Source organism: Sinocyclocheilus rhinocerous, unplaced genomic scaffold (assembly GCF_001515625.1).
Source record: "Sinocyclocheilus rhinocerous isolate Xijiao unplaced genomic scaffold, SAMN03320098_v1.1 scaffold3288, whole genome shotgun sequence".
In the NCBI taxonomy this organism is placed as follows: domain Eukaryota; kingdom Metazoa; phylum Chordata; class Actinopteri; order Cypriniformes; family Cyprinidae; genus Sinocyclocheilus; species Sinocyclocheilus rhinocerous.
In genome coordinates, this window is record NW_015655612.1 from 540,523 (window position 1) to 567,183 (window position 26,661).

At 35.9% G+C, this 26,661-nt stretch overlaps 1 protein-coding gene across 2 annotated transcripts in view; it reads right to left on the reverse strand.

Moving 5' to 3' along the window:
* Positions 1-556: 556 nt before the first annotated feature.
* LOC107718827 (coiled-coil domain-containing protein 85A-like) overlaps positions 557-26,661 on the reverse strand; it is a 36,414-nt gene continuing 10,309 nt past the window's right edge. The window contains exons 3-4 of one of the 2 annotated variants that reach the window (XM_016526060.1): positions 1,172-1,229; positions 557-637 (exon numbers count right to left, since the gene is read on the reverse strand). In XM_016526060.1, coding sequence (XP_016381546.1) covers positions 622-637; positions 1,172-1,229 — 74 coding nt within the window. In that variant the 3' untranslated portion in view covers positions 557-621. The remainder of the gene's footprint in view (positions 638-1,171; positions 1,230-26,661) is intronic. The other variant, XR_001637462.1, reaches the window with a different exon arrangement.

Here is a 26,661-nt window from a genome sequence, read left to right on the forward strand (position 1 = left end):
AAGTGCAAAAAATAAAAGTAGTAAAGGTAATAAAAGTGAAAAACTGTCTTAACTTTTATTCTTAATGTCTTGTGCAGTTTTGCTTCTTGAGTAGTATGATGTTTAGATTTTGTTACTGGACAACAGTACAAAATAATCATTAAGATTTTTTTTTTACAGTGTGGATTGAGTTTGTGTTTTGTGGCGACTGTAAACAAAATGGGTAAAAAAATCCTTTCAGTCCCATTTCAAACTTTTTTTGTTTCGTCTGCTTCCGTTCAAAGGAGGTAGGTCTATTTTGTTGGCAAAAGAGAGATGATTAAGTTACATACGATGTATATTTCAAATAAATGAAGAAAAGTCTTCATTTGAGAAATCCTTTTGGCAATCGTGTTATTTCCAGCTGTTTAAACCCTAAAGAATCCCTCCTCCAGGCCTTGGATTTGCAGGGCTGTAAGTTGTATTGGGAGACCAGCAGGAGCCAGTGTGGTGAGGGAAGGGGACGAGAGACACTGGTTGCGCAAACGTTTTTGTCCTTCACTCAGGCTTTTTCATCCTTGTCTTCCGTTTCTGTCAGTGCAAGTTAAATGAAAGCAACAGGGATCCTCTTTCATAGCCCACTGAATCCAGTCAAGGCAATGGTCAGGAGGCATCAAAACTGGGGAGAAATAAGCATTTGATTAGGATTGAACATGAAAAACGTTATGTAAAAATTTGTACTGAACATGTAGATTTCAGTCTTCAGAACTCGGTAGCATGTAGAGTTTTAGTATGTATGTTTGTGTGTGTGTGTGTGTGTGTGTGTTTGTGTAAAAACTGATTTGTGCTTGGCAAATTCAGAGGTCAAACTGTTCTAATGCTGTCCTGAAGGTGGAAATATTCTGCAATTAAATCTGCAGCATCATTAACAAAAGAACAGCATTTATTTGAAATATACATCTTATGTAACTTAATAATATCTTAACTGTTACATTTGATTAGTTTAATTCATCATTGCTGAATAGAAGTATTAATTTGTCCAAAAATAAAAATGTACTGACCCCAAACTTTTGAATGTTGATGTACTACAAATAGTGTAAACACACAAACACAAATATAACCATATGAAATATCATCAAACCAATCCTCTTTTGAGCTGTTTTATGCATAAATAACATGCATGTGCACTGTACAGTACAGATCTGAGCCTTACCTGTCCCAGAGCTTGACACTTCTACAGGAGCTGGTGCAACAGCCAGCCGATATCAGAGCTGCAGAAAAAAGAATATATTGAGCATACATTTTAGATGGTTAATTTAATATTGATGGTACTATTAGCAAAATAACAGCTCCTCTAATAACTGTAAAAAATGACCGTGAATTTAACGGTAAAAGACTGTAAAAATGCTACAGTAAAAACCTGTTAAATGGTTAACGGTAAATTCCCCTACTATATACGGTGAAAAACTGTATTGGACATTACATGTATTGGACATTAATTTTACGGTAGTATACCGTTTTTGGAAGTGAAAAAGAAAGGTTCATCATTATTATTATTATTATTATTACCGTATTTTTTACGGTAGAATTCCGGCAACCACAGCTGCCGATTTTTTACCGGAAATTTTACGGAAATTTTTTTACAGTGTATATATGAACATAGTGCTTTCCAGGCTACACTGAGTTCCTCAGAAAAATAGTGGGTTGACTCACTGACTCAGAGATAATGGTAATTATTCACTTATTTATAGAGCAGCTAATTAACCCAAAGAACTGTTTTACACTGCCTTTTTGTGTAAAAGGCGTGAGACAACCTATAATTAATAGTTATAACGTGTCCTTTCATTTGTTCTGTTTGGTAAATGGGCAGCACCAAGACATTTATTGTAAAAGGGAAAATACAATGCTTCAATGTGGCAAATGAGGTTAGCAGCACTGTCACAGCTCTCCACAATAAACCGGCTGAATAATATGATCATTCTTTTGAATAAGATCTTTTTGATGAATCGTTTCAACTAGCTCACAAAAACGATTAATTAATGAATCAGACTGGAATGTTTACTAAAGCTTTGTTTTGTTTTGATTTTAAATAAAATGTATGGGAAGTTCTTGTTCCAGATTTGCATCGAGTTAAGTTTTTGCATTCCCTGTGCGTTTTGATGCATTGATGCATTTTGAGTGTGTGAGCACTGTTGTAGAAATATTTCTCAGTCCAGTCTTTGCTTATGTGCCGTATAATTTTAGTACTCTTTATAGTGTTTATTAGTATTTCAAATCAGATTTTATTTTTGCATTTTCAGTTTTCATTTCGATTTTAAAGTTTAAATAATTTTGTTATGTGCTTTTGTCCTTTTTATTAATTTTTTGCGTTATTTTATTTTAGCTTTACTTTTAGATCTTCAGCTTTTCATATAATATGTGTATTTTTCTTAAGCTTTATTTCAATTAACGAAAACCATTTTTAATACTTTTAAATAACAATAACAACACCAGTTAGGTGTTAAATAAATGAACACTTTGTTTTGTTTCTCTTCCTTAAAAAGAACGCAAATGTGCTAAAACAATGAAGTTAATCATGAAATACTATTGTTATTGACATTTAATTATTGAATGCTTTGACAGCCCTAGGTTCCTTTGATCAGTTGACCGAGGCTGTTTAATTGTTGCTAAGATATTGATTTAATATTGATGCTAAGGTTTCAAAGGCTGGTAAAGCCAAGGTTTGATATTGATCCACTCCTAGCTTCAAATCACTTTCAATAACAGCATTAGCTGGATGCATAGATGTATACATATGGCCACATTAATTATGGATGTGTGCGTTTAGCCATATTTTTGAAGAATAAATATGGATGTAAAATGGTAGGCTTAACAAATAACATGCATGTTTTTGTCTTGTTGACACTGCTGTTTACAAGCGCACATGCACACACCAAGAGAGAGGATAAAAATAAAGGGGGAGAGAAAGAGAAATGGCGTGAGAGAGAGAAAAGCCTGCTCTAATCCGTGTTACATACAGTGTGATTGCACCAGCAGGAGGTGTGACCCTGAGTCTCTGCTGATGAAAAGTACCTTCTGTCTAAGTCAAGTGTCACTTCTGCAGCGACTCTGTACTGGAAGGACTCTCTCTGTCCCTCATGTGCTCATTCACACACACACACAAATAAAGCTTTAAAGGGATAGTTCACCCAAAAATGAAAATGTGGTCATCATTTACTCACCCTCATGTTGTTGCAAATGTGTATGAATTTCTTTTGAAGAATGTGGGTAGCAATACCCATACTGTGCAAGTCAATGGCTATCAGCAACTGTTTGGTTACCCACATTCTTCAAAATATCTTTTTTTTTTTGTTCAACAGAACAAAGAAATTCATACAGGTTTGGAACAACTTAAGGGTGTGTAAATGATGGCCAAACTAAAAATTTGGGTAACTATCCCTTAAAGGATCCTTGTTAACTCCATATTCATAAACAGACTATAGAAATAAGTTAAGAGGTTCTTCAGAGCCAAACCAAAAGCAATCTGTTTCTCTGTTGATTTACTTTGCTTAAGGCTTATTACAGTAATACTTCACTTAAGCCAAGAAGACCTGCATCCAGAGAAACACTGCACACACTTCAATCTCATCTATCCATCCATTGTTCTATCTATCTATCTATCTATCTATCTATCTATCTATTAGGGATGTCACAATTCTCTATATAATATTGAACTGTTCGGTACGACATCCACGGTTCAATACGCACTCCTGAATTGCAGTTTTGCGTTTAAATAATTTCTGTGTTTTATTTCTCTCAGAATTGGCTGTGTGTGTGTGTGTGTGTGCCCGTGAGTTCACGTGCTGAGATGAGGAAACGCCTCCCCGTTTATATTTGAAAAAGCAACACACGCCGAGCATCAACCCTTGTAATGACATGCAATGATAAGCCTTTCTAAACCTGTTGTCCAACAAAAGAGAACATTATAACTTGTTTTTACTTCACAACATCAGTCGAGTGTTTGAAATAATTTCCTTTTGTGATCTGATGTAGCTTCTTATCACAGAATATATTATATAATGAAATAAAGGCAATGACGATTAGAAATGGCTTATAAATATACTTAATCATTATGAAAATACCCGAGATGGCTTGAAGAATACAGATAAGCTATATATTGTCGCAGGAGAGTGTTTATTGTCCTTACATTTCATCATTCAAAACGTTTAAGGTTATATCTTCTTTTTATTCAGTTACAGCGATAGGCTATAGCGATGCCTTTATCCATATTAGGGATTTCCTGGAACGTCATCAGTGTTACTTCTATGATGCATGTGGAGTTTCTCCGCGAGGGCGTCCTCTGGCGTCCAGTATGAATGAAACACACATTACATGTGTTTATAGCACTCAATAATGGCCAATTCATCCTATTTTGGGTAAAAATCGGAAAAATAATACCTCTCTCAAAAGAAATGTTAAGCAGACATATAAAAATCCATGCTTTTTCCAGAGTACAGAGGTTTACAGGAGTTTTTTGTTGTTAATTTGTTGCAAAAAACACTCTGATGTGCCAATACATGAATTTGATCTCTCTATCTATCTATCTATCTATCTATCCTAATGTTTTTATACCTAAGGACTGCAGCTAGATTTGTAGTAGTCTGTGAATTATGATGGAAAATGATAATAATAATACTGGTCTTGTACATATGTCCTTAAAGGGGTCATATGATGCGATTTCAAGTTTTCCTTTCTCTTTGGAGTGTTACAAGCTGATTGTGCATAGTCTCAAAACCAAAGAGATATTCTTTATCAAAGTTAAGACTCTGCCACGCCCCCCTAAAATGGCTCGTTCTAACACGCCCCCACATATCTACCTCACTATGTGGAAATATTAGCATAATGCCGCCCAATGCCTTTTGAAACACTTTCGAAATGCTCTGACATCACATTGATCTAAGGGCCCATTTAAATTGTAAGCAGAGTTTTGTTTTCGTTTTAATTGATATTTGAAGGAAAAAGAAAAAGGAGGTTTCTCCAAGCCTGTTTTGTATATTATCCACCTTGAAACGGTGTGTTATACAGTATATTGCTTTGCTGGATAGCCATAATCATAAACATAAAATCATTTTCAAACCTACAGTGAGAATCAATAAGCATAACCAAATCAAGGAGCTATACCAATGCCTAAAAAATACAGCTTTTAGTTCAGTAAAATGTTCTAGACCTTATATGAAAAATAGAGGGGGAAAAAAGCATTTTTCTGTTTGATCCTCTTCTAGAACTATATGGTTAAAATAAGTATGTATTTGGTAACAAACTTGGAAAGTGAATTATTTTACTGCAGAAAGATGCTGTTATGTGGCCAAATTATGCCCGAGTACTGCTAGTCAAAAACACTCATTTGATGAAAATACCTGATCTATTTAAAGCCTAATAGTTTGCGGAGCTCCATCAGTGTAAGGTAATAACATTATAATGGTGCTGAAGGGAGCAGAACAGCGGAACTGGAGATGAATGAAGGTGCTTAAACCTCTGACCTGCTTCTGTACATGTTGCATTTGTCAAAACCTTTAATAAACACCCCTGAGTTCAAACTGTCTCTGCCCTCTGCAGCTTCAAATGACTGCAATAAATTGTAAACTCACAAACACATAAACCTATGCCCTGCCCTGAGAAAGACACACACACTCATACTGGTAGTAAGTAGAGATGTTTTATGGTGCAAACGTTATTTGAGAATGTAAAACAGTATGTCTATATTAAGCGCAGTGGCTTGAAGCTGTTAAAGATCTTAAGAAAGAAAAAAGTCCATAAAACATGTAAGTTCTTACTTCAGTTCAATGTGTATGGAGTAGGAATTTTTCCTCAGGCAGCAAATGAGTTTCTTTTTATTGACAGAGCTGCCTTTTTTAGCTTGTTTGTGACCTTGTTCTTCAATTAAGGCATTAAGATGCAAACATAAACTAAAATGTGTTCTCGGGCATGGTGCTTGCATATAAACTATATTTGCATTTCCTGAAGGAGATACTAGTACTTTCAAGACAGCGAAAAAAAAGTTTTTAATTTTTTTAATTTTTAATTTAAATTTTTTAGGTTAGCTTCAGTTTAAGGCTTTGATTCTGCATAAATTAATTGCCACATCAGAGCAGCTTTAAACTCCGACGTTGTCTAATGTGTTTTCTGTCAGCTCCATGAGAATCAACACATCTGTAACATGAATCAAAATCAGGTTGAATCAGAATTCAGTAAGCAAATATATACAAAACAACAATGGCAATTCAGCATGCAAATTACAATGAAATAATCACTTTAGATTTTGAATGCAAAACATTCTCAAGAGGAGGTTTTAATTTTTTGTTATATATTTCCAAAAGTATAAAGTAAGAATAATCAAAATGGAAAGTCTAAAAATTTAGATATTGAGAACCTCTTACATATTGTATTAAAACTGTTGCATTTTCAGCTTGGCCTTGTGCTTACATATCAAAGACATCAAAATAATAATTACTCAAGTACACAGTTGAAGGAATAGTTCACCCACAAAAATTAGCTTTATTTGATTTGGAAAAAATTAGCATTACCTCACTTGCTCACCAATTGATCCTCTGCAATAAATGGGTGCCGTCAGAATGAAAGTCAAAACAAATGATAAAAACATCACAATAATCCACAAGTAACACAGACCACTCCAGTCCATCAATTAACATCTTTTGATGCAAACATCTATGTGTTTGTAAAAACAAATTTTAAATTTCAAACTGTTGGTTCTGGCTAAAATATGAGGCCTCTATCTACAATATTGCTTATTGCAGTGAGAAAGTCATCTTGTCTGAATAAGGAGAGGAACATGCACAGATCAAGCACCGTTACAAGCTAAAACAGTCCAGTTTTAAACCCAAATGTTGGTGAATTTTGATGCGAGAGGACAACAGGGGATGGGCTTTTTTCCACATTATTATAGATTATAGACTCATGTTTTGGCTAAAAGATACAGTTTAAAGTTAAAAAAACTTAATAATGGATTCGTTTCTTACAGACATGCAGTTTTTCACTCTACAAGATGTTAATTGATGGACTGGAGTCATGTGGATTACTTAGAATGTTTTGATGTTTCTATCCACTGTTTGGACTCTCATTCTGATGCCGACGGCACCCATATCAAGTCATGCTAAATTTATCCAAATCTGTACTGATGAAACAAAATCATCTTCATCTTGGTAGTTCTGAGGGTAAGTAAATTTTTAGCTAATTTAAATTTTTGGATAAACTATTCCTTTTGGTCAAACCTAACTATTTTTTATTTGTTTGTTTTTTTCTCACAAAGATATGTTTGAGATGAAATACTTGGTGGACCCTTTGGGTACCACTGTGGATCTACTGTACAAAACTTAGTTTGAATACAGTTAAGTGGTCTGTGCTAAATTAGTTGCAGAAAACCATAGAGAAGATAAAGGAGAAAACACAGGAATAAGAAGAATTTCAATACAATGGCTCCTTGTAGCAAAGTAATAAGCAGTGCGGTGTTGTTCTGGGAATGTATTTGAACTGTCTGAGCAGCACTGCAGTAGAATCTTCATTAACATGGGAGGAGCAGGTGTGCTCCAGCAGGAGATGTAGACAGGACACTGATACTCACTTTCTCAGGTGCTATGTGGCCGTTTTTGTGTATCTACTGTGTGTAAATGCATGTTAAAGTGATGAGGAGACAAGAGGCTGATTCAGTGATGTATGTTATCTTCTTCCTTTATAACCAACCCATGTCACCAACTGTGCTTCTTTCTCTATCTTCCTCTTTTGTTTTTCCCCTCACCTCTGCTGTAATCAGTCAATATAGGCTTCCCTGCAGTCCTTCACAAGGTCAGCTGCTGGGCCTCTCATTAAACAGTCCCATCAGCCATCTCTCTAACTCTCTCATCATCTGCGCCAGTTCACACTGCAGTCCGGCCTTTCAGCTTAAAATGAGAACACAATGAATATTCCTACGAGAAGCAGTGTAGCAGACACAAATCAATACCTCTCAGTCTCTTAGAAAGAAGCATGGGACATACTTGCTCCAGTTTCAGGTCGTCATGTATACATTTTCTCACATTTCCATGTTGACAGCTAGAGGCTTCAAGTGTAAGATATGATAGTAGCATAGCTTTTGTTCAGCATGCAAGAGAAACATGAACTCTAAACAATTTTTAAACATGAAATCTATTGACCACCATGTATTTTCTTTGTATGAAAATTAACACCAGTGACATAAGCAAAAAGTTGAATTTTGAGCTATATGAGACAATGGATGCATTTTTATTTATTTATTTAAATTTTTGAATAATATTGCTGTCTCTTTGCTAATTAATATCCAATATAGTTTTATCATTTTTTTCAACGTCATACTGGTTCAAGGCTTATGCTTTCTGCTGCCATAGAAAAGCCTAAACCTTTCAGATCAGTGTTTGGAAGCAGAGTGGAGAGTGTCAGAAAGGATAAAGTAGCCTTGTGAGTCAATAAGCATATAGGAACAATATTTTTCGCATCAGTCCACTGGACCTTTGGCCTGTTTGTTAGTGGTTGAATGGAGAGATGATAAAACGGAAGCGAAAATAGAAGCGACTGTCTTTGATGTCCTCTAAGCAGACACGCTATTCTGTTGTTCAAAGAACTCTCTCTCTCTTTCACACACACACACATGGTAGCCACTTTTTTTGTAGAGACCATTCAGAAATTACAAGGAGACAGCTCAGACAATACGACTACATCTGAATCTATCGACACACACATTTAGTTCTCTGCATATTATGTGCAGTATCGTTATCAGAGAGACACAGTAATCCAAAAAATAGCCCAAGGTGACTTTCGGGATACATTTATCAATATATTAAGGTCTGTCACTTGAATTCAAGGGGCCCAGGGCCAAATTTCATGGATGAAGTATGACGAAACTTATGAAACACTCATGATTCAGATATTCCTAGTATATTTACATATTTTAAGTGCACATTCAGATTATTGATGCATCAATAAGTGCATCACAAACCTTGCTGCTCTAGCTATATCAGTGTGTATTAAAGGGGTCATATGATGCGATTTCATTTTTTCCTTTCTCTTTAGAGTGTTACAAGCTCTTGGTGCATAAAGAAGATCTGTAAAGTTGCAAAGACTAAAGTCTCAAATCCAAAGAGATATTCTTTATAAAAGTTAAGAGTTAGCCACACCTACCTAAAACGGCTCGTTCGAACACGCCCCCACATACCTACCTCACTATGTGGGAAGATTTGCATAAAGCCGCCCAAATGTTCACGCAAAGAAAGAAAGCGTAACTTTTAAAAATAATGTTCTTTTTAGCAGCATCATATGACCCCTTTAAACTCCAGCAATGCTTTAAAAACTGAAATCTGCATTTTAGTGATCTGATTTTCCAGGTTAGAGATTTGATATGCTAATAATTGCAGATTAATGTGATTTGCAGAGAATATTATTCCTTTGTAAGGCTGCCAGTTAACAGATTTAAGTGTTACAATATTTCACATTTATTTCATTAGTATTCTCATTGTTATTTATATTTGTACAGACCATTTTTGAACATCGGTTTAAAATCATTTGCAAAATCGTAGACTATATAATACCACAGCACGTAATAGTTTGTGGGTCTTTTATGTCAGCTGCAATAGAATCGGTCAGAAGTTCAGAATCAGGTTTGAGGAGCACATAAATATTAATGCTTTAAACGCTCTAAAACAAAACATAATGGGAGGGGATTGACTTCAAAGTGAAAAGCTAATGAGATGAGGAGGAATAGCCCGTTGGCCTACTTAACAGGATGTTCTGGGAGAAAACCTGATCGCTATCTTAAAAGCACTGTGCTCCCTGCTGCCCTTACGAGGAATGAATGTCAATGAGCCACAACTTCCCACCTCTGCCGGGATCCTCCGTTCATCCTGTATTCCCCACTGGACAGGGTCAACCCTTAATGAGCTTCTTTGCAAATAAATCTGAAATCCGGACAGCGCTGACCTCACCGATTTCCTACAGGCAAAAGAGGACTATTTTTATAAGCACATCTGCGTGACTGTTTTTTAATATCGTGATGCCCTCCACACCGTGTTTGTGCTGTCATGGAGTAGGAAACAATGGGAAGCCATCAAGGAAATCAGGTCAGTTAAGAGATTAAACCACTATTTGAAAAAAAAAAAAAAAACGGGGAGCTCAAATAGTTTATGCAATGTACTTTCCCTCAGGGTAAATTATACAATAATCACTATTCAGAGTGAAGACAGTCTGTCTCTGCAGCACACAGGAACACCCTATCCTTACAAGCACAGGAGAGAGTCTTCCCTGAGGAGAACCTTTTCTCAGAGGTGTACAAAGCCCTTATTGCAAAGAAGATAAGGCATAGAATTCCTTATAAAATTCCTTACGTATTTAAAATGGAGGTTTAAATGGTGAAAAGCAAGTCTTAATAAGAGAACAAACATATATTCTGACATATACACGCTTACACACTGGTGGATGGTGTGCTGCTCTACTGACCCAGCTTCTAGAAGCAATTTCCCTGAAGCACCAGTGTTCATCCCAAAACACAGCAGTGCTTCAGATTTTCCATAAATGCTATGTGTGTCCCCAATAGAGCTTAAGCACGTACTGTACTCTAAAAAATGACACCTCAGATAACCGAAAACCTGAGTCTCTTCGTCATTTGAGACCATCTGCTCAAACAAAAACACACAAGATGACATCTTCCTCTGTACATGTTCAAGTGCTACATTTTCGCAATGGCTTTTATGGTTATTTTGAAATCAAGTGGAAGTCTTTTTTAAAAAAGCTGTTTAGGACTTTTGTGGGGAGAATTTGAAAATGTGCTTGTTAATCTTATTTGTTAAGAAAAGATGGATAACAGTAATATTAAATGGATTGTTTACTAAAAATTCTGTCATTATTTACTCGTCAGACAAAAATGTTCACTATGACCATTTTGTGAACTGCTTCAAGCAATTTACTGAAAAGTCTGACTCAAAAAATGATTCTGAAGACAGTAGTACATAAATCATATGGACCACTTTTTTATATCTATGTTGTTTTAATGATAGAAACTCCAGTCACCAGTTCAGTTCACCCTTCACAGGGAGTTTGATTGACAGGTGATCTGACCAATCATAACACAGAATCTGCTATTTTGTCCAACAAACAAACCAGACTAAGAGAGCAGATTAACGTCGGAGGACTTGAACTTGAAAAATGCGGTTGAAACAAGATACTTTCGGATGTTCATTCATGTTTATTTCATGCTATAACTAGTAAACATGAAAATATGATTGGTTCACGTGCCGCTTGAACTGAGGTGCTACAGTGATCTGTCATGATACATTAAAGAGCCACAAAATGGTATTTATTGTTTGAATTTCTTAAAAGACAACATTTGAAAGCTGAGACCTTGTTTCATACCAAAAGTAACCTGTTCTGTCTTGTCTGTTGGCGTGCTGTCATTGCTATGCAATGTAAATTTCACTGTGTGAGAACGTCTGGCGTGAGAGATGGCTTGTCGGACGTAGCAGCAGTAACTAATGGGGGTGGGTTTTTGAAAAAAGTCAATTGCTTGAATTTTTGTATTCGACAAATAAAACGACAGCAACATGGAAGTAAGTAAATAATGACAGAATTTTCAATTCTGCATTTATTAAGCACAAAAAAAACATTTTGCCTGTGTGTATGGATTATGGCGAGAGTGAGAGAGGAAGGAAGATAACTTAACTGTTTTAACTTAAAGAGCTAAAGGTTGTGTGATTGACGTGTGTCGCTGGATTCAGCTGTACAGATGACAGTAGCTTCCACACACATCCCTGTCAGCCCTATAAATAACCACAAACAGCCCGAGTCTCTTGCCTCAGAGAAATGAGCCTTTTTCCAACTCGCATGTAAAATGTCAGTGTTCAAATAGAAGTTTGCTGGTCTGTTAAATGTTTTTTGGAGGGGTTTTCTCACATTTTGAGGGGTTTTCTAACTAGGCTGAAAGACCGTCTAAGACCAGCAAACTAACTTGATTTAAGTTGAATTTTTGTGGTTAAACTGTACTTTCATTGTACTTGTTTATTATTGTTGTGGTTATTGTCAACAATAGTGTGTCACAGAGGTCATTTTCCTGTCCTGTCTGCCCTTATACTGAGCTGAGCTACACGAACAAATGCAGTGGCACGCACTGTATAAAATTTCATATTATAGCGCAAATTAAACTACAAGCATGCAATGTCGTAGTTAGCCTATGTCGTCAGTTAAGAGATGAAGTTACCAAAAAGACGATTAAGGCGAGCTGCCTTAAAACTGCGCATGCAAGTATTTGTTATAAATGACATTTAAAAACATGTCTCTGAAATGCAGTGCTTTTCAAAACTGTCCTGGAGCAAAACTGTCTCCCTCATCTACGTAACACACCCGATTCAACTTGTCAGCTCATTAGGGACCTGAAGCATGCCAGAAAAGGTAAAGAGTTGTGAGAAAATACGATGCGTGTCAGATCCGCGTCACGTTCAGCAGCGGCAGCTCTTAAAGATGCCAAAACAACTTTAATAACCCAGCTGCTGTGATGTCTGTTAATCAAACAACAAAAGAAAAAAGGAGGAAATCTATAACTTTTGTAGCTTTTAGGATTTTAGGATAAAAAATATTTTAATATTAATATTTTAATATTTTCAAGTGAACGCTGAAAATACATTATTTAGGTAACACTTTACAATAATTAACTAACACGTTAATACACTTTAATACATTAACTAACATTAACTAATCAAACCATATTGTAAAGTGTTACAATTATTTGTTATTAAAGCATATATATGTTCACAAAAACAGTTAAATTAACAGGATAGTAAGCAGGTGTGCATGATTTGGCGTGGCAGCCAATACAAATAACCGTTTCTTTACCTAAATCCTGCGTTTGGACCAGGCTCGGTTGCAGAATCACATCTGTGCTTCTGAAATTATCTTTTTCTGCTTTTTCTATATAGTGTAGTAGTTAACTATCTCTGTGTCGTACGTGGCCGCTTGTCAAGCATGAAAAACACAAGTTTTATTTAAATTCAGAATATATTATCGTATACAGCATGCAAAGAGTACTCCCTTTAAATTGATTAAAAAACTGTCACTCATTCATCACGATCTCACAAAGTTCCAAAAAAACAAACAAAAACAAAAAAAACAATGAACGTGACTACACGATGAAACTTTTTTAATGTCTTTGTTAGAAAGAAGTTACGAGCATGATAGAACTCAGCACTGGACAAAAATTTCTAATTTGGCGAATTTTAACTTATTTTAGGACTGCACAAATCTGACATTGCGATATATTGCAATATGAAAAATACAAGAATTTTCAAGGCTTGAACAGCTTTTTTTTGGAAAGAATAAATAATTTTAGAGTTAGTGGGGTGATTTTGTTGAGAAGTGTATCTACATAGAACATTAAAAATAATTTAATAATTAAAAAATAAAAACAAAAATTTAATTGTGGTGCATGCCAAAACTTTTACTCGGGCCCGGGCCTGGATTGACAGCACTACATTTTACACATAATTTATTAACAGTTAGAAAGTAAGTTCTGGATTTAATTTAATACATTGTATTTAGAAATTGTATGAATTTAGACATATCCTTGTTCTCTTCTAAAACTTAGTGAGCTGCCTACAGCTCACTAATGATCAATAAATCTAGTAAGTGATTGATTTGGAAAGTATAGGCAGCAACATAACACAATACTCAGCATAATAATACAAAATAGTGTAAAATAATAAAAAACTTAATTACACCAAACCGTTTTTCATAATTGAATGAAATATAACTTCAATTTCTCTTTTGTCATCAGCCATATTGGATTTTTTTCCTCCCGTGAACTTAGCGAAGTGCATTCTGGGATTTCACTGATGACGCCTTATAATGCAGCATCTGTAGGCACCTCACTAGGTTTTGAAATTGAGTCTAAATTACCCTTCAATACTTCTCACACAGCACTGTTTTGTATGTATATCTCCATCCATCCATCTTGTCCTCTGGTTCTGAAGATTGTAATTCCCTGATATGATGAAATATTTATGAGCATAAATTGAAAAAGGGGTCATTTAGTGTGGCTGTATTTCCATCAGCACATTATGAATTTCAAAATGCATGTCAGGTCATGCATTCAGATGATTTATAAAGAGCGCAATAGCACTGTTTATGCTGAAGGGAGTCCATAAATACCCACAGTTAGCTGCCTGCACACTGCCCTCCTCCCACAGAGAGCACTGCATGGTTTGAGGTTCCTCCCTGAGTATTACCTCTCTCATCTGCATAGAAATTTCATTAATTTTAATGGACTTACCAATTACCTGGCTCTGTTGCCCAATTTCATTTTGTCTAAAGGTTATTTTATTGTCTGTGTGTGGATGGGGAGATGGAAAGCAAGGGTCTGTCTCTGAGCTGTGTGTTTCTGTGCTAGCCGGTCTCTTCCAGCTTCCATTGCTTCTATTACTGTCAACTGCATGTGTGTGCACTTGTGTAAATAGCTGTCCACTCGAAAAAGTAGTTGAATCACAGTGACTGATTTCATCTGAGTGGGTTTTCTAAAGATTGAAAATAAAGTGTAGCCTTGCCACACTGCAGTGTGCCAGGAGGAGAATCAAAAAAGAAAATACAGTTTACTTATATTGCACACATAATGCAGGATGGTTGTGTAGTATGACTCACAGGCTGAGGTAGACTACTGCATGTGCATCACAATGAGCACAGAGACCTTAAATAAGATGGAAAGACTTTAGGTTCAGTATTTTATTACACTAAAACCACACTCTGGCGTCAGTCCTGTGAAATATTTTTTGATTTTCATTTATTTCTGACTTTTTCTGACTTTCATTGTACATGTTTTATTGTCTAAGACATTTTTTTTAAATATCTTCTTTTGTGTTCCACAGAACAAAAGTCATACAGATTTGGAAAAATTGTCATAGCCTATCACTTTAAACCTTGTATGTCACGGTTGTTCTTATCATTTTATTGATCTAATCTGTGGTTCCGTTGTTTAATGTTAAGTTGAACATGTCCTCCATCAACCCAGTCAACCCGAAGGAAGAAAGGTTTAGCACAAGAGCTTCAGAAGGTTTAGCACTAAAGCTGGTCTTCTTTCACCATAGAAAGCATACACAGCATGCTGCTTTCTGAAGCTGATACATCAGTGTCCTACATCTTTTTCTGCCTATGCCTAGAAATGTGACCAGGCTGTAGGAGCCAAGAGCAAAAGTGCAGTGCATGCTTTCACCATGAAAAAGAGTTTCACCTCACTCCCTATCCCGCTGTCTCTGTTTCTCTCTCTCAGTCCATCTCTCACTTTTCACTTGTATAGCACAGCAGTCTATTCCTGCCCATATCACAATACACAATCCCTCCAGTCAGCAATAAACATAAACATTCATACTAAAACACATGCTAGATCACCGTGATAAAGTCCATATATTTCCTGAACTGACAGTGGCTAACTTCTTAAAAATACAGTGTGCAGTATTTCTACAAAATAAGCAGTTCAAGGTTTAACTAACAAACTGCTACAAATGCTAGTGTTAGCATGCCTGCTAAAAAGAATTATTACTCCAGGGTGGTTTAGAATCAGAATCAGAATCAGAATCAGAATGAGCTTTATTTCCAGGTATGTTTACACATACGAGGAATTTGTTTTCGTGACAGAAGCTTTATGCTGGTTAGTTTGGTGCTGACCAGCTTAAACTGGTTAGCCAAGGTAGCCTTCCATGTTTTTGGACTCAAAAAGCATCTTTCTCTCGTGACTGATATTCAAAAGTAGGTCTGTATTCAGACAGAATACATTTTTTCGATATAAATGTCGAAATAGATTATTTAGGTAGCACTTTACAATAAACTTTAATACATTAACTAACATTAACTAATCAAACCATATTGTAAAGTGTTACAATTATTTGTTATTAAAGCATATATATGTTCACAAAAACAGTTAAATTAACAGGATAGTAAGCAGGTGTGCATGATTTGGCGTGGCAGCCAATACAAATAATAACCGTTTCTTTACCTAAATCCTGCGATTGAACCAGGCTCTGTTGCATAATCACATCTGTGCTTCTGAAATTATCTTTTTCTGCTTTTTCTATATAGTGTAGTAGTTAACTATCTCTGTGTCGTACGTGGCCGCTTGTCAAGCATGAAAAACACAAGTTTTATTTAAATTCAGAATATATTATCGTATACAGCATGCAAAGAGTACTCCCTTTAAATTGATTAAAAAACTGTCACTCATTCATCACGATCTCACAAAGTTCCAAAAAAACAAACAAAAACAAAAAAAACAATGAACGTGACTACACGATGAAACTTTTTTAATGTCTTTGTTAGAAAGAAGTTACGAGCAGGATAGAACTCAGCACTGGACAAAAATTTCTAATTTGGCGAATTTTAACTTATTTTAGGACTGCACAAATCTGACATTGCGATATATTGCAATATGAAAAATACAAGAATTTTCAAGGCTTGAACAGCTTTTTTTTGGAAAGAATAAATAATTTTAGAGTTAGTGGGGTGATTTTGTTGAGAAGTGTATCTACATAGAACATTAAAAATAATTTAATAATTAAAAAATAAAAACAAAAATTTAATTGTGGTGCATGCCAAAACTTTTACTCGGGCCCGGGCCTGGATTGACAGCACTACATTTTACACATAATTTATTAACAGTTAGAAAGTAAGTTCTGGATTTAATTTAATACATTGTATTTAGAAATTGTATGAATTTAGACATATCCTTGTTCTCTTCTAAAACTTAGTGAGCTGCCTACAGCTCACTAATGATCAATAAATCTAGTAAGTGATTGATTTGGAAAGTATAGGCAGCAACATAACACAATACTCAGCATAATAATACAAAATAGTGTAAAATAATAAAAAACTTAATTACACCAAACCGTTTTTCATAATTGAATGAAATATAACTTCAATTTCTCTTTTGTCATCAGCCATATTGGATTTTTTTCCTCCCGTGAACTTAGCGAAGTGCATTCTGGGATTTCACTGATGACGCCTTATAATGCAGCATCTGTAGGCACCTCACTAGGTTTTGAAATTGAGTCTAAATTACCCTTCAATACTTCTCACACAGCACTGTTTTGTATGTATATCTCCATCCATCCATCTTGTCCTCTGGTTCTGAAGATTGTAATTCCCTGATATGATGAAATATTTATGAGCATAAATTGAAAAAGGGGTCATTTAGTGTGGCTGTATTTCCATCAGCACATTATGAATTTCAAAATGCATGTCAGGTCATGCATTCAGATGATTTATAAAGAGCGCAATAGCACTGTTTATGCTGAAGGGAGTCCATAAATACCCACAGTTAGCTGCCTGCACACTGCCCTCCTCCCACAGAGAGCACTGCATGGTTTGAGGTTCCTCCCTGAGTATTACCTCTCTCATCTGCACTCAGCACTGGACAAAAATTTCTAATTTGGCGAATTTTAACTTATTTTAGGACTGCACAAATCTGACATTGCGATATATTGCAATATGAAAAATACAAGAATTTTCAAGGCTTGAACAGCTTTTTTTTGGAAAGAATAAATAATTTTAGAGTTAGTGGGGTGATTTTGTTGAGAAGTGTATCTACATAGAACATTAAAAATAATTTAATAATTAAAAAATTAAAATTAAAATTTAATTGTGGTGCATGCCAAAACTTTTACTCGGGCCCGGGCCTGGATTGACAGCACTACATTTTACACATAATTTATTAACAGTTAGAAAGTAAGTTCTGGATTTAATTTAATACATTGTATTTAGAAATTGTATGAATTTAGACATATCCTTGTTCTCTTCTAAAACTTAGTGAGCTGCCTACAGCTCACTAATGATCAATAAATCTAGTAAGTGATTGATTTGGAAAGTATAGGCAGCAACATAACACAATACTCAGCATAATAATACAAAATAGTGTAAAATAATAAAAAACTTAATTACACCAAACCGTTTTTCATAATTGAATGAAATATAACTTCAATTTCTCTTTTGTCATCAGCCATATTGGATTTTTTTCCTCCCGTGAACTTAGCGAAGTGCATTCTGGGATTTCACTGATGACGCCTTATAATGCAGCATCTGTAGGCACCTCACTAGGTTTTGAAATTGAGTCTAAATTACCCTTCAATACTTCTCACACAGCACTGTTTTGTATGTATATCTCCATCCATCCATCTTGTCCTCTGGTTCTGAAGATTGTAATTCCCTGATATGATGAAATATTTATGAGCATAAATTGAAAAAGGGGTCATTTAGTGTGGCTGTATTTCCATCAGCACATTATGAATTTCAAAATGCATGTCAGGTCATGCATTCAGATGATTTATAAAGAGCGCAATAGCACTGTTTATGCTGAAGGGAGTCCATAAATACCCACAGTTAGCTGCCTGCACACTGCCCTCCTCCCACAGAGAGCACTGCATGGTTTGAGGTTCCTCCCTGAGTATTACCTCTCTCATCTGCATAGAAATTTCATTAATTTTAATGGACTTACCAATTACCTGGCTCTGTTGCCCAATTTCATTTTGTCTAAAGCTTCTTTTATTGTCTGTGTAGATGGGGAGATGGAAAACGAGGGTCTGCCTCTGAGCTAGCCGGACTCTTCTAGCTTCCATTGCTTCTATTACTAACTGCATGTGTGTGCACTTGTGTAAATAGCTGTCCACTTGAAAAAGTAGTTGAATCACAGTGATTGATTTCATCTGAGTGGGTTTTCTAAAGATTGGAAACAAAGTGTAGCCTTGCCACACTTCAGTGTGCCAGGAGGAGAAGCAAAAAAGAAAAGACAGTATACTAATATTGCACTCATAATGCAAGATGGTTGCGTAATATGACTCACAATCTGAGGTATGCTGCTTGTGCGTCACAATAAGCACAGAGACCTTAAATAAGATGGAAAGATTTTGGTTTAGTACACTAAAACCACACATCGGCATCATTGCTATGAAATATTCCTTATATAGTTTTATACATTCATATGTATATATATGAATGTATAAAACTATATAAAAAGGAAGAAAGGTTTAGCACAAGAGCTAAGTTATTCTTCTTTTCCACATTGAAAGCATACACAGCATGCTGCTTTCTGAAGCTGATACATGAGTGTCCTACAGTCTTTTTCTGCCTATGCCTAGAAATGTGACCCGGCTGTACGAGCCAAGAGCAAAAGTGCAGAGCTTTCACCATGAAAAAGGGTTTCGCTTCACTCCCTGTCCCGCTGTCTCTGTTTCTCTCTCTCAGTCCATCTCTCACTTTTCACTTATATAGTACAGCAGTCTATTCCTGCCCATACCACAGTACACAAAATATCCAGTCAGCAATAAGCATAAACATGCATACTAAAACACATGCTGGATCACTGTGATAAAGTCCATATATTTTCTGAACTGACAGTTGCTAACTTCTTAAAAATACAGTGTGAAGTATTTCTTCAAAATAAGCAGTTCAAGGTTTAACTAACAAACCTAGCTGCTACAAATGCTAGTGTTAGCATGCCTGCTAAAACGATTTATTACTCCAGGCTGGTTTATGCTGGTTAATTTTGTGCTTACCAGCTTAAACTAATTAGTGAATGTAGCCTCCCATGTTTTTGGACTCAAAAAGCATCTTTCTCTCGTGACTGATATTCAAAAGTAGGTCTGTATTCAGACAAAATTAAAAAAAAATTCTATATAAACCAAAAATACTTTGTTTTTTAGAAGGGCTTACATTCTGCTGTCTTTCACATAACAGCTCTAGATAGTTACTAGCAGGGCTGAATTAATGCACACACTTACCTGGGCTTAAGCCCAGATCCGGGCTGAGGAAAGGCCAATTGTTGTTGCAGATATGTATGACACATTAAAATTGATCACCAGAATTTACAATGTGTTGCCATGTTTTCGCTGCTTTGAGTGTGTGGCTCTGAGAAGGTGGGGATTTGTGAAGTTGAGCACTGAATGCTCTTTCCTGACCACACTATTGTCACAGCTCCTGACCATCAGTGTGAGGAGAGAGCTGCCGACACGGTGACACAGCCAGATACAATGAATGAGATTTAATGAGAGCAGAGTGGAACGGAGCTAATATACAGCTACACACATAGTGGATATTCAGCATGTATATGGCCGTTAAAATAAATGATTAGACTTCCTTGTCTTGTACCTAGAGTATTCATGCTAACACTGAAAACGGAAAAGGTTCTATCTATGAGCAGGTCATCATGTATAATGCAGCTGTAAGTTGACAGTAGTTAGTCTTTCCTAGCTTGCTAATACCATCCTACTAATGTTTATTTTATATCGTCTGGCCTCCTGGCCTCATCCTTCTGAGCAATTCACAGGGGGAACACAGTGTTTCTTTATTCTTTTTTTTTTTTTTTTTTTTAACTGGTAGAGCACAGCAAAAGCAATGTCATGGGTTCAGTTCATAAGGAATGCATGGACTGATAAAAATGTATGTACGCTATTGTTCAAAAGTTTGGGATTTGAGATTCAGTATGGTTTTTAAATGTTTTTGAAATAAATCTTTTGTGCTTAACTAGTGGTATTAATAGTAATATTGTAAAATATTATTACAGTGTAAATTAAATGTTTTCAGTTTTCATATATTTTGGAAAATTTTCAGCAACTGGAAATCTTTTGTGCTTAACTAGTGGTATTAATAGTAATATTGTAAAATATTATTACAGTGTAAATGAAATGTTTTCAGTTTTCATATATTTTGGAAAATTTTCAGCAACTGAATTTGAAGCTGAATTTTCACATGATCCGTAAGAAATCACTCTAATATGCTGATTTGGTGCTCATGAAACATTTGTTATTTACTCTTATTATTATCAATTTTACAAGCAGTTGTGCTGTTTAATATTTTTGGAAACTGTGATATTTTTATGAGTATTTGAATTCAGAATAATTCAAGTATTTTTTTTAGGTTTAACTCAGTCTTGTTTTCCAATAAAAACATCAAGACACTATAATGTCAGAATGCTTTTTTGCAGGGTTAACTATTAAACTATTAACCTATTTAACCCTTTAAACTGAAATACCAATACTTGCAGTAACTTGAACCACTAATTCACCACAACACACAAACACCAGCCACTAGTACTTGTCACTGGCAAAGGTCAACACACTTTCATAAGACGTGTGTGAACTCCTTCCCATTAACTGGACATTGATTTTTCCTAGAATGAGATCCTATTTTCTCAGCCTTTCCAATGAAAGTAAACCTCTCAATGTCTGTAAATATTTTCCTTCTGCTTCTATAGAACACACATAATGTTAAGTTAAATGTGGCCCTTCAGGCTACTGTATGAGCCCTTGAAAGAGATCTGTAGATTGGGTAACAGCTCTGCAGGGACCCTGACCACTGCAAGCCCTCATGTTCCCTCTTTCTGAGGTAGCAATCGATGGTTTCTACCTTACGCCTTGAGCCAGCAGGTAGATAAACAGGGGTTCTAGGTAGAGAGCAGGCTGGCTGTGGCCCTCTCAGCATGAATTCCTAATATCTTACATAATCTCTCCATGTTGCCGGACAGCACAGAGGTTAGTATTGGTACACTGTAAAAAAAAAATCCGTAAAATTTACGGTAAAAAAAACGGCAGCTGTGGTTGCTGGAATTTTACCGTAAACAATACGGTAGCAACGTTTTAGATTTTACGGTTTTAACTTAAATTTACAGTTAAATACCGTAATTTCATAACTGATATAATGTTAATATACCAACTTATTGAAGTACTGAAATCTGTTTTGTAGCTTTGTAATGCACTGATAACCACCAAATGCTGGTGGTGATGAGAAAGTCACATGAGGCACTGGGTTTCATTAGGAACACAGGGCTTTTGTTGGCACACTTGAACGTCTTCCAGGGAACGGGAGAGATCAAGGGCTAAATATGAGATGAATAATATATATAATTTTCACTGAGATTAAATAAACTATTATTGTAAAATATGGGCCAGCAGCCAAATATTGGGGTTGACAAAGCATCCTAAACAAAGACACTGACTGTCTTGTACGGTCTTTGTCTCTTAAAGAGGCCTCTGTTAGGATAACAACAAAGCAGTAAGTAAGCATGCTGTGTATACATGACTGCATTGAGTTTAGATTTCATTACTGCTTTACACTGGATCCACATGGTTCATAATTTCATTAAGAGAAGGCAGCTAATTTTTCCTTTCAGATCTCAAGATTAATACACAAGTTAGCTTATTCTTGAGGGAAATGGACAAAAAGAAAATCTGAAGGACACTGTGGAAGTGAAAAATACTCTGCTGATAAAAAAAGAAAAAAATGTCCAAATGATTCATCTAGCAGCAAATACCAAACTATTAGAAACCGAGAAGTTATTTTAAACCGTAGGAGGTGTATGCATTGCTTTGTGAGCTGCAGTTTATGAAAAGGAGTAATTCAACACTCATTTTAGTTTCATTTATGCATTTGGCAGACAGCTTTATCCAAAGCGAGCTACTTTGCATTCAAGGTATACATTTTATAAGTTTATGCATTTCTTTGGAATCACATCCATGAACTTAGCATTGTTAGTGTTATGCTCTGCTTTTTGAGTTGTTTGACGTGAACATGTACATATTGATATATACAGGAGTAGTCCATGTCAGATCAGGCTGTTGCTAAGGCTGATTTAAAGATGATAGATTCTAATATTTTCACAATTTTTTGCCCCCTTGAATTATTCATTATTTCTAGGTCAAGGGGTATGATATTTCAAGCATTATGATTGCAATCCACATACAAATTAATAGATGAATATACAAACTTGTTCACCTTTCACATCAGTGGAAAAATTTCAGTGAACCTATTTCATTGTGTACCCATTGATAAGCAGTTATTGAAAGTTTAACACCACACGCATTGCTTTTCTATGAACTAAAATGATGTAGTGGTCAATGCTGCATTTATTTCATACTAAATTCCTTTCCACTGTCTATTCCGCATATCTTAAATTCAATGTTTCTCCTCTTCGTTGCAGTAGCAGAAAGCCTAAATCAATTGCTCACTTGTGCGCTAATGAGAGATCAATAAACACTGTAGCTCTCCACTTCCACGAGTGTGTTCAGCTATTTTCCTTAAAAAACCGTCTCATCAGCTTCGTTTTCTACACCACATGTAGCACATCGAAATTACTGCGTACCAAAGTCTGCATGACAACGAATAGATTATGGAATTATCAACCGCACACGGCGATCACAGGGGGGCTAAATTGCTGTCTGTTTAGGACACAGCTTAGCAGGATTAGAATTTTTCATTAAACCATAAAACAAGCAGACAATCATTAATTATGACTGAGCATTCAAGATCAGTCATTGGCCAGGTCGCAAAGAGCTAAGGAGATTTAATTTAGTACCAGGCTTCTGAGAACTGTTTTCTAACTGTTACACAACCCCTGGCTCCCCAGCAAGAGAGCAAAAAACAGCCGTCTGATGCCAGCCGCGATCGCCAGGGCCTTTATCTCTTGAGAAATGAAAGGAAAATAAATTAAATTCCACTTAAATGTCAAGGCAAGCAATTAGATATGTATTCCACAGATTGCAAATTAAATTACTGCAAAGGGCCAAAGCCTTGTACCACCACATCAGCCTGGAACTACGACGAAAGCCCACAAAGCGTGAAGCATGAACAGCCAGCAGTGCTTGCTCTGTGTCACATTACCAATGCAGATGCAGCGGAGCTACAGCATTATTCATTATTTACACAACGCATTGACGGACGGTCTGATTGATGGACGGTCTGATTTCTCAACATTGGGCCCTGAGGAACATTTACAGTTGGAGACCCTATTTAAAGCAGATGTAGAGCTATATTTAGGGAGAGGTCGGTCAAGGTCAACACAAGGTCTTCTGTGGGTCAGGGCGGGACGTTTTAGAATGCACTTCATTGTTTTGACTCTTCAAGCTTAACAAACTGCATAGAAAAGATGCAACTGGAGTAGAAAGTGCTCAGAAAACAAACTTGAAGGGACAGTTTACCCAAAAACGAGAATTCTGTAATCATTTATGGTGTCAGTCCAAACCTGACTTTCTTCAGTGGAAAAACATTTTTTCTCTACATTCAGTGAAAGTCATAAAGGTTTGGAACGACACAAGCGTGAGTCAATGATGACAGAACTTTTTTCTTTTGGGGTAAACTAACCTTTAAACCTTGTTCGTAACTTTCCCTGAACTCAAAGTAACTTCTGTAATCCAATTAAGTTAAGCAATTATGGCTCTTATGAGATATAGTTCTTATGAGATTTTATTATTTGTTAAGTACTGTAACTGTCAAAGTGCCCCAAATATTTTGCTTGAAGTTCTAAGTTTTTAGATTTATAAACATCTTTAAAAGCATATAACATTTGAAGTCCTTCACAGAAAACTTAAAAGTTTCTCTTTAAACCCTTCAATCAGACTGCTTGCAGCTGTTATTTTACTGATATAAGTTTATTATGCCTAGTAATCAAAAAATCATTAGAAAGTGACAAAAGGGAAATAACATTCCTTAATTTCTGCTTTCATGACAACTCTTGCTCAAAAACTGACAGAATGACAAACCATATAAAGAGTTTCCTTGGTAAATCTGGAAAAAAAATGTTTTATGTAACTGTGGGTTTGAATTGAAATAAAATATGCTTTTTAAAAATTTACAAACCTCTTTTTGTTCTATTTGTTCTGTAATTCACAGAATATAAAACTGCCAACAAGTGGCCTACACCAGAACCTCTCTGAACATTTAGATACTGACCACCTCATGTCAACTATAGAGCAGCTGGTTTGGTCAAAGCCAAAAACATCAGAGTTACTGTGGACTGAAGACACACCCCAGGAAGGGAGGAGAAAAAGAGAAATCCGACTGTCAAAACCTTCTTAAGGGATAAACCAGGCTGGCTGGCCACGGCCAACAGGGATAAACTGTAATTCCCTGCTCAGAATGTGAGCATGTGGTTCCATGAAGAGTGTAATTTTTTTTTTTTTTTACTGATTAACCAAAAAATGATTTTTATTTTTTTTTTAATGTGTATTTATGACTAATTAGCCACACTGGGGATTGTTGGTCTCTATTGAAATGCAAGTTCTGAGGGATCTGGAGCAGTAAGCAGATTGAAAAGTAAGTATATGCACCAACCCAGAGCATCAGTGGAAGGCATTTTTGTCCAATTTAGTGCCATTTTTGCCCCAAGTTCCCATGGCCAGCCTTACAGACGCTCCGCCTATGCTTCAATGACAACCGCACAGTAATCGAAGTGGATATTTTTATGCTTAAAGTGGCTTATGTATGGAGCCCCACACATGACGTGCAGGAAAAAAATAGTAAAGTGTGCGTACAATATAATTTGTTCCCTTATTTTACTAAATCGTGCACACAACTTACTAACTCGTTCCCTCCTTTTAAGTAAATTGTGCACACGATATAATAATTTGTTTGTTGATTTTATTCAACTAAACCCTAGCCACGATTTAGTAATATCGTGCGGACAATTTAGTAAAACGAGAAAATAAATTTGTCATGTGTGGGGCTCCATATCCTTTAAGCAGGGCTTAAAAACAAGAAAAAAAATCTGTTCACTCCGAGCAGAATCGTCATTTTACCGGTTTCTGTTCATGCGTTTCTCTGTATTATTACCGTTCTGAAACCGGTTTGAGTAGAAAAAATGGTTAGCGTTATTTTTTTAATTTTTGTCTTTGCCAATACTACTACTACTAATAATAATAATTAATAATAATAAAGTACACAGCGGTTTCTTTCGGCTATTCAAAAAGAAAAAGAAAAAAAAATATTGTAGACTAAATTGCGCTTAGTCATAGCCAGCATCATCTTTTCTAGATTTTGGCCAAATGTTTTAAACGGAAAAAAAACACTGTCAAATGATTTTTATTTTTTTTTTAATGTGTATTTATGACTAATTAGACACACTGGGGATTGTTGGTCTCTACTGAAATGCAAGTTCTGAGGGATCTGGAGCAGTAAGCAGATTGAAAAGTGAGGATATGCACCAACCCAGAGCATCAGTGGAAAAATTTAACTGGATCTGCACTATTAGGAAAAGACAGTTTTAGTCTGAAGAAATAATGATAGAACACAAATGTGTATTTCAAGAAAAGTGAATGATTGAAAGAAGGGAAAGAGGAAGAGAAAGAAAGAGAACAATAGCTTATTCTCTCTTTGTTAGCTTGTGGTGTCAAAAGACATAAATCAGCAGCAGGATGGATTTCAGTACAGGCTCAGTGTTTCCCCTGCCATTATATTATAAGGTCAAGTTAATTTTATTTAATTTTATTTTCTCTATAGCGCCAGATCACAACAGAAGTCATTTAAAGTTACCTTTCCTATGGAACAGGTCTATACCTTGTTCTTTTATTAAACAAACTAAATAGCCTTGTTATTTATCTTATTTACACGACGGCATGTCATTTGTGTCTCTACGTTTCTACGAGGGCATTTCTGCCCTCTGCATCGGTCGCCATGATTTTGCCAAGACAGACATGTTACTGGATCCCTAAACCTCATAATTTATTCCTAAAATCAGTGTGAAATGATAGCTGATTAACAAGGGTGTAGAAGCACTAGAAGCACCTCGTAAGCCTAAAACAGATATTTCCTGAAAAGTTATCCCTCAATTCTGATTGGTTAATTGGAATGTTGTTCCAGGATCAACAAGGATGTTGATCCAGGAACATGTTGTACTTGGTGAAATCACGGTCACCA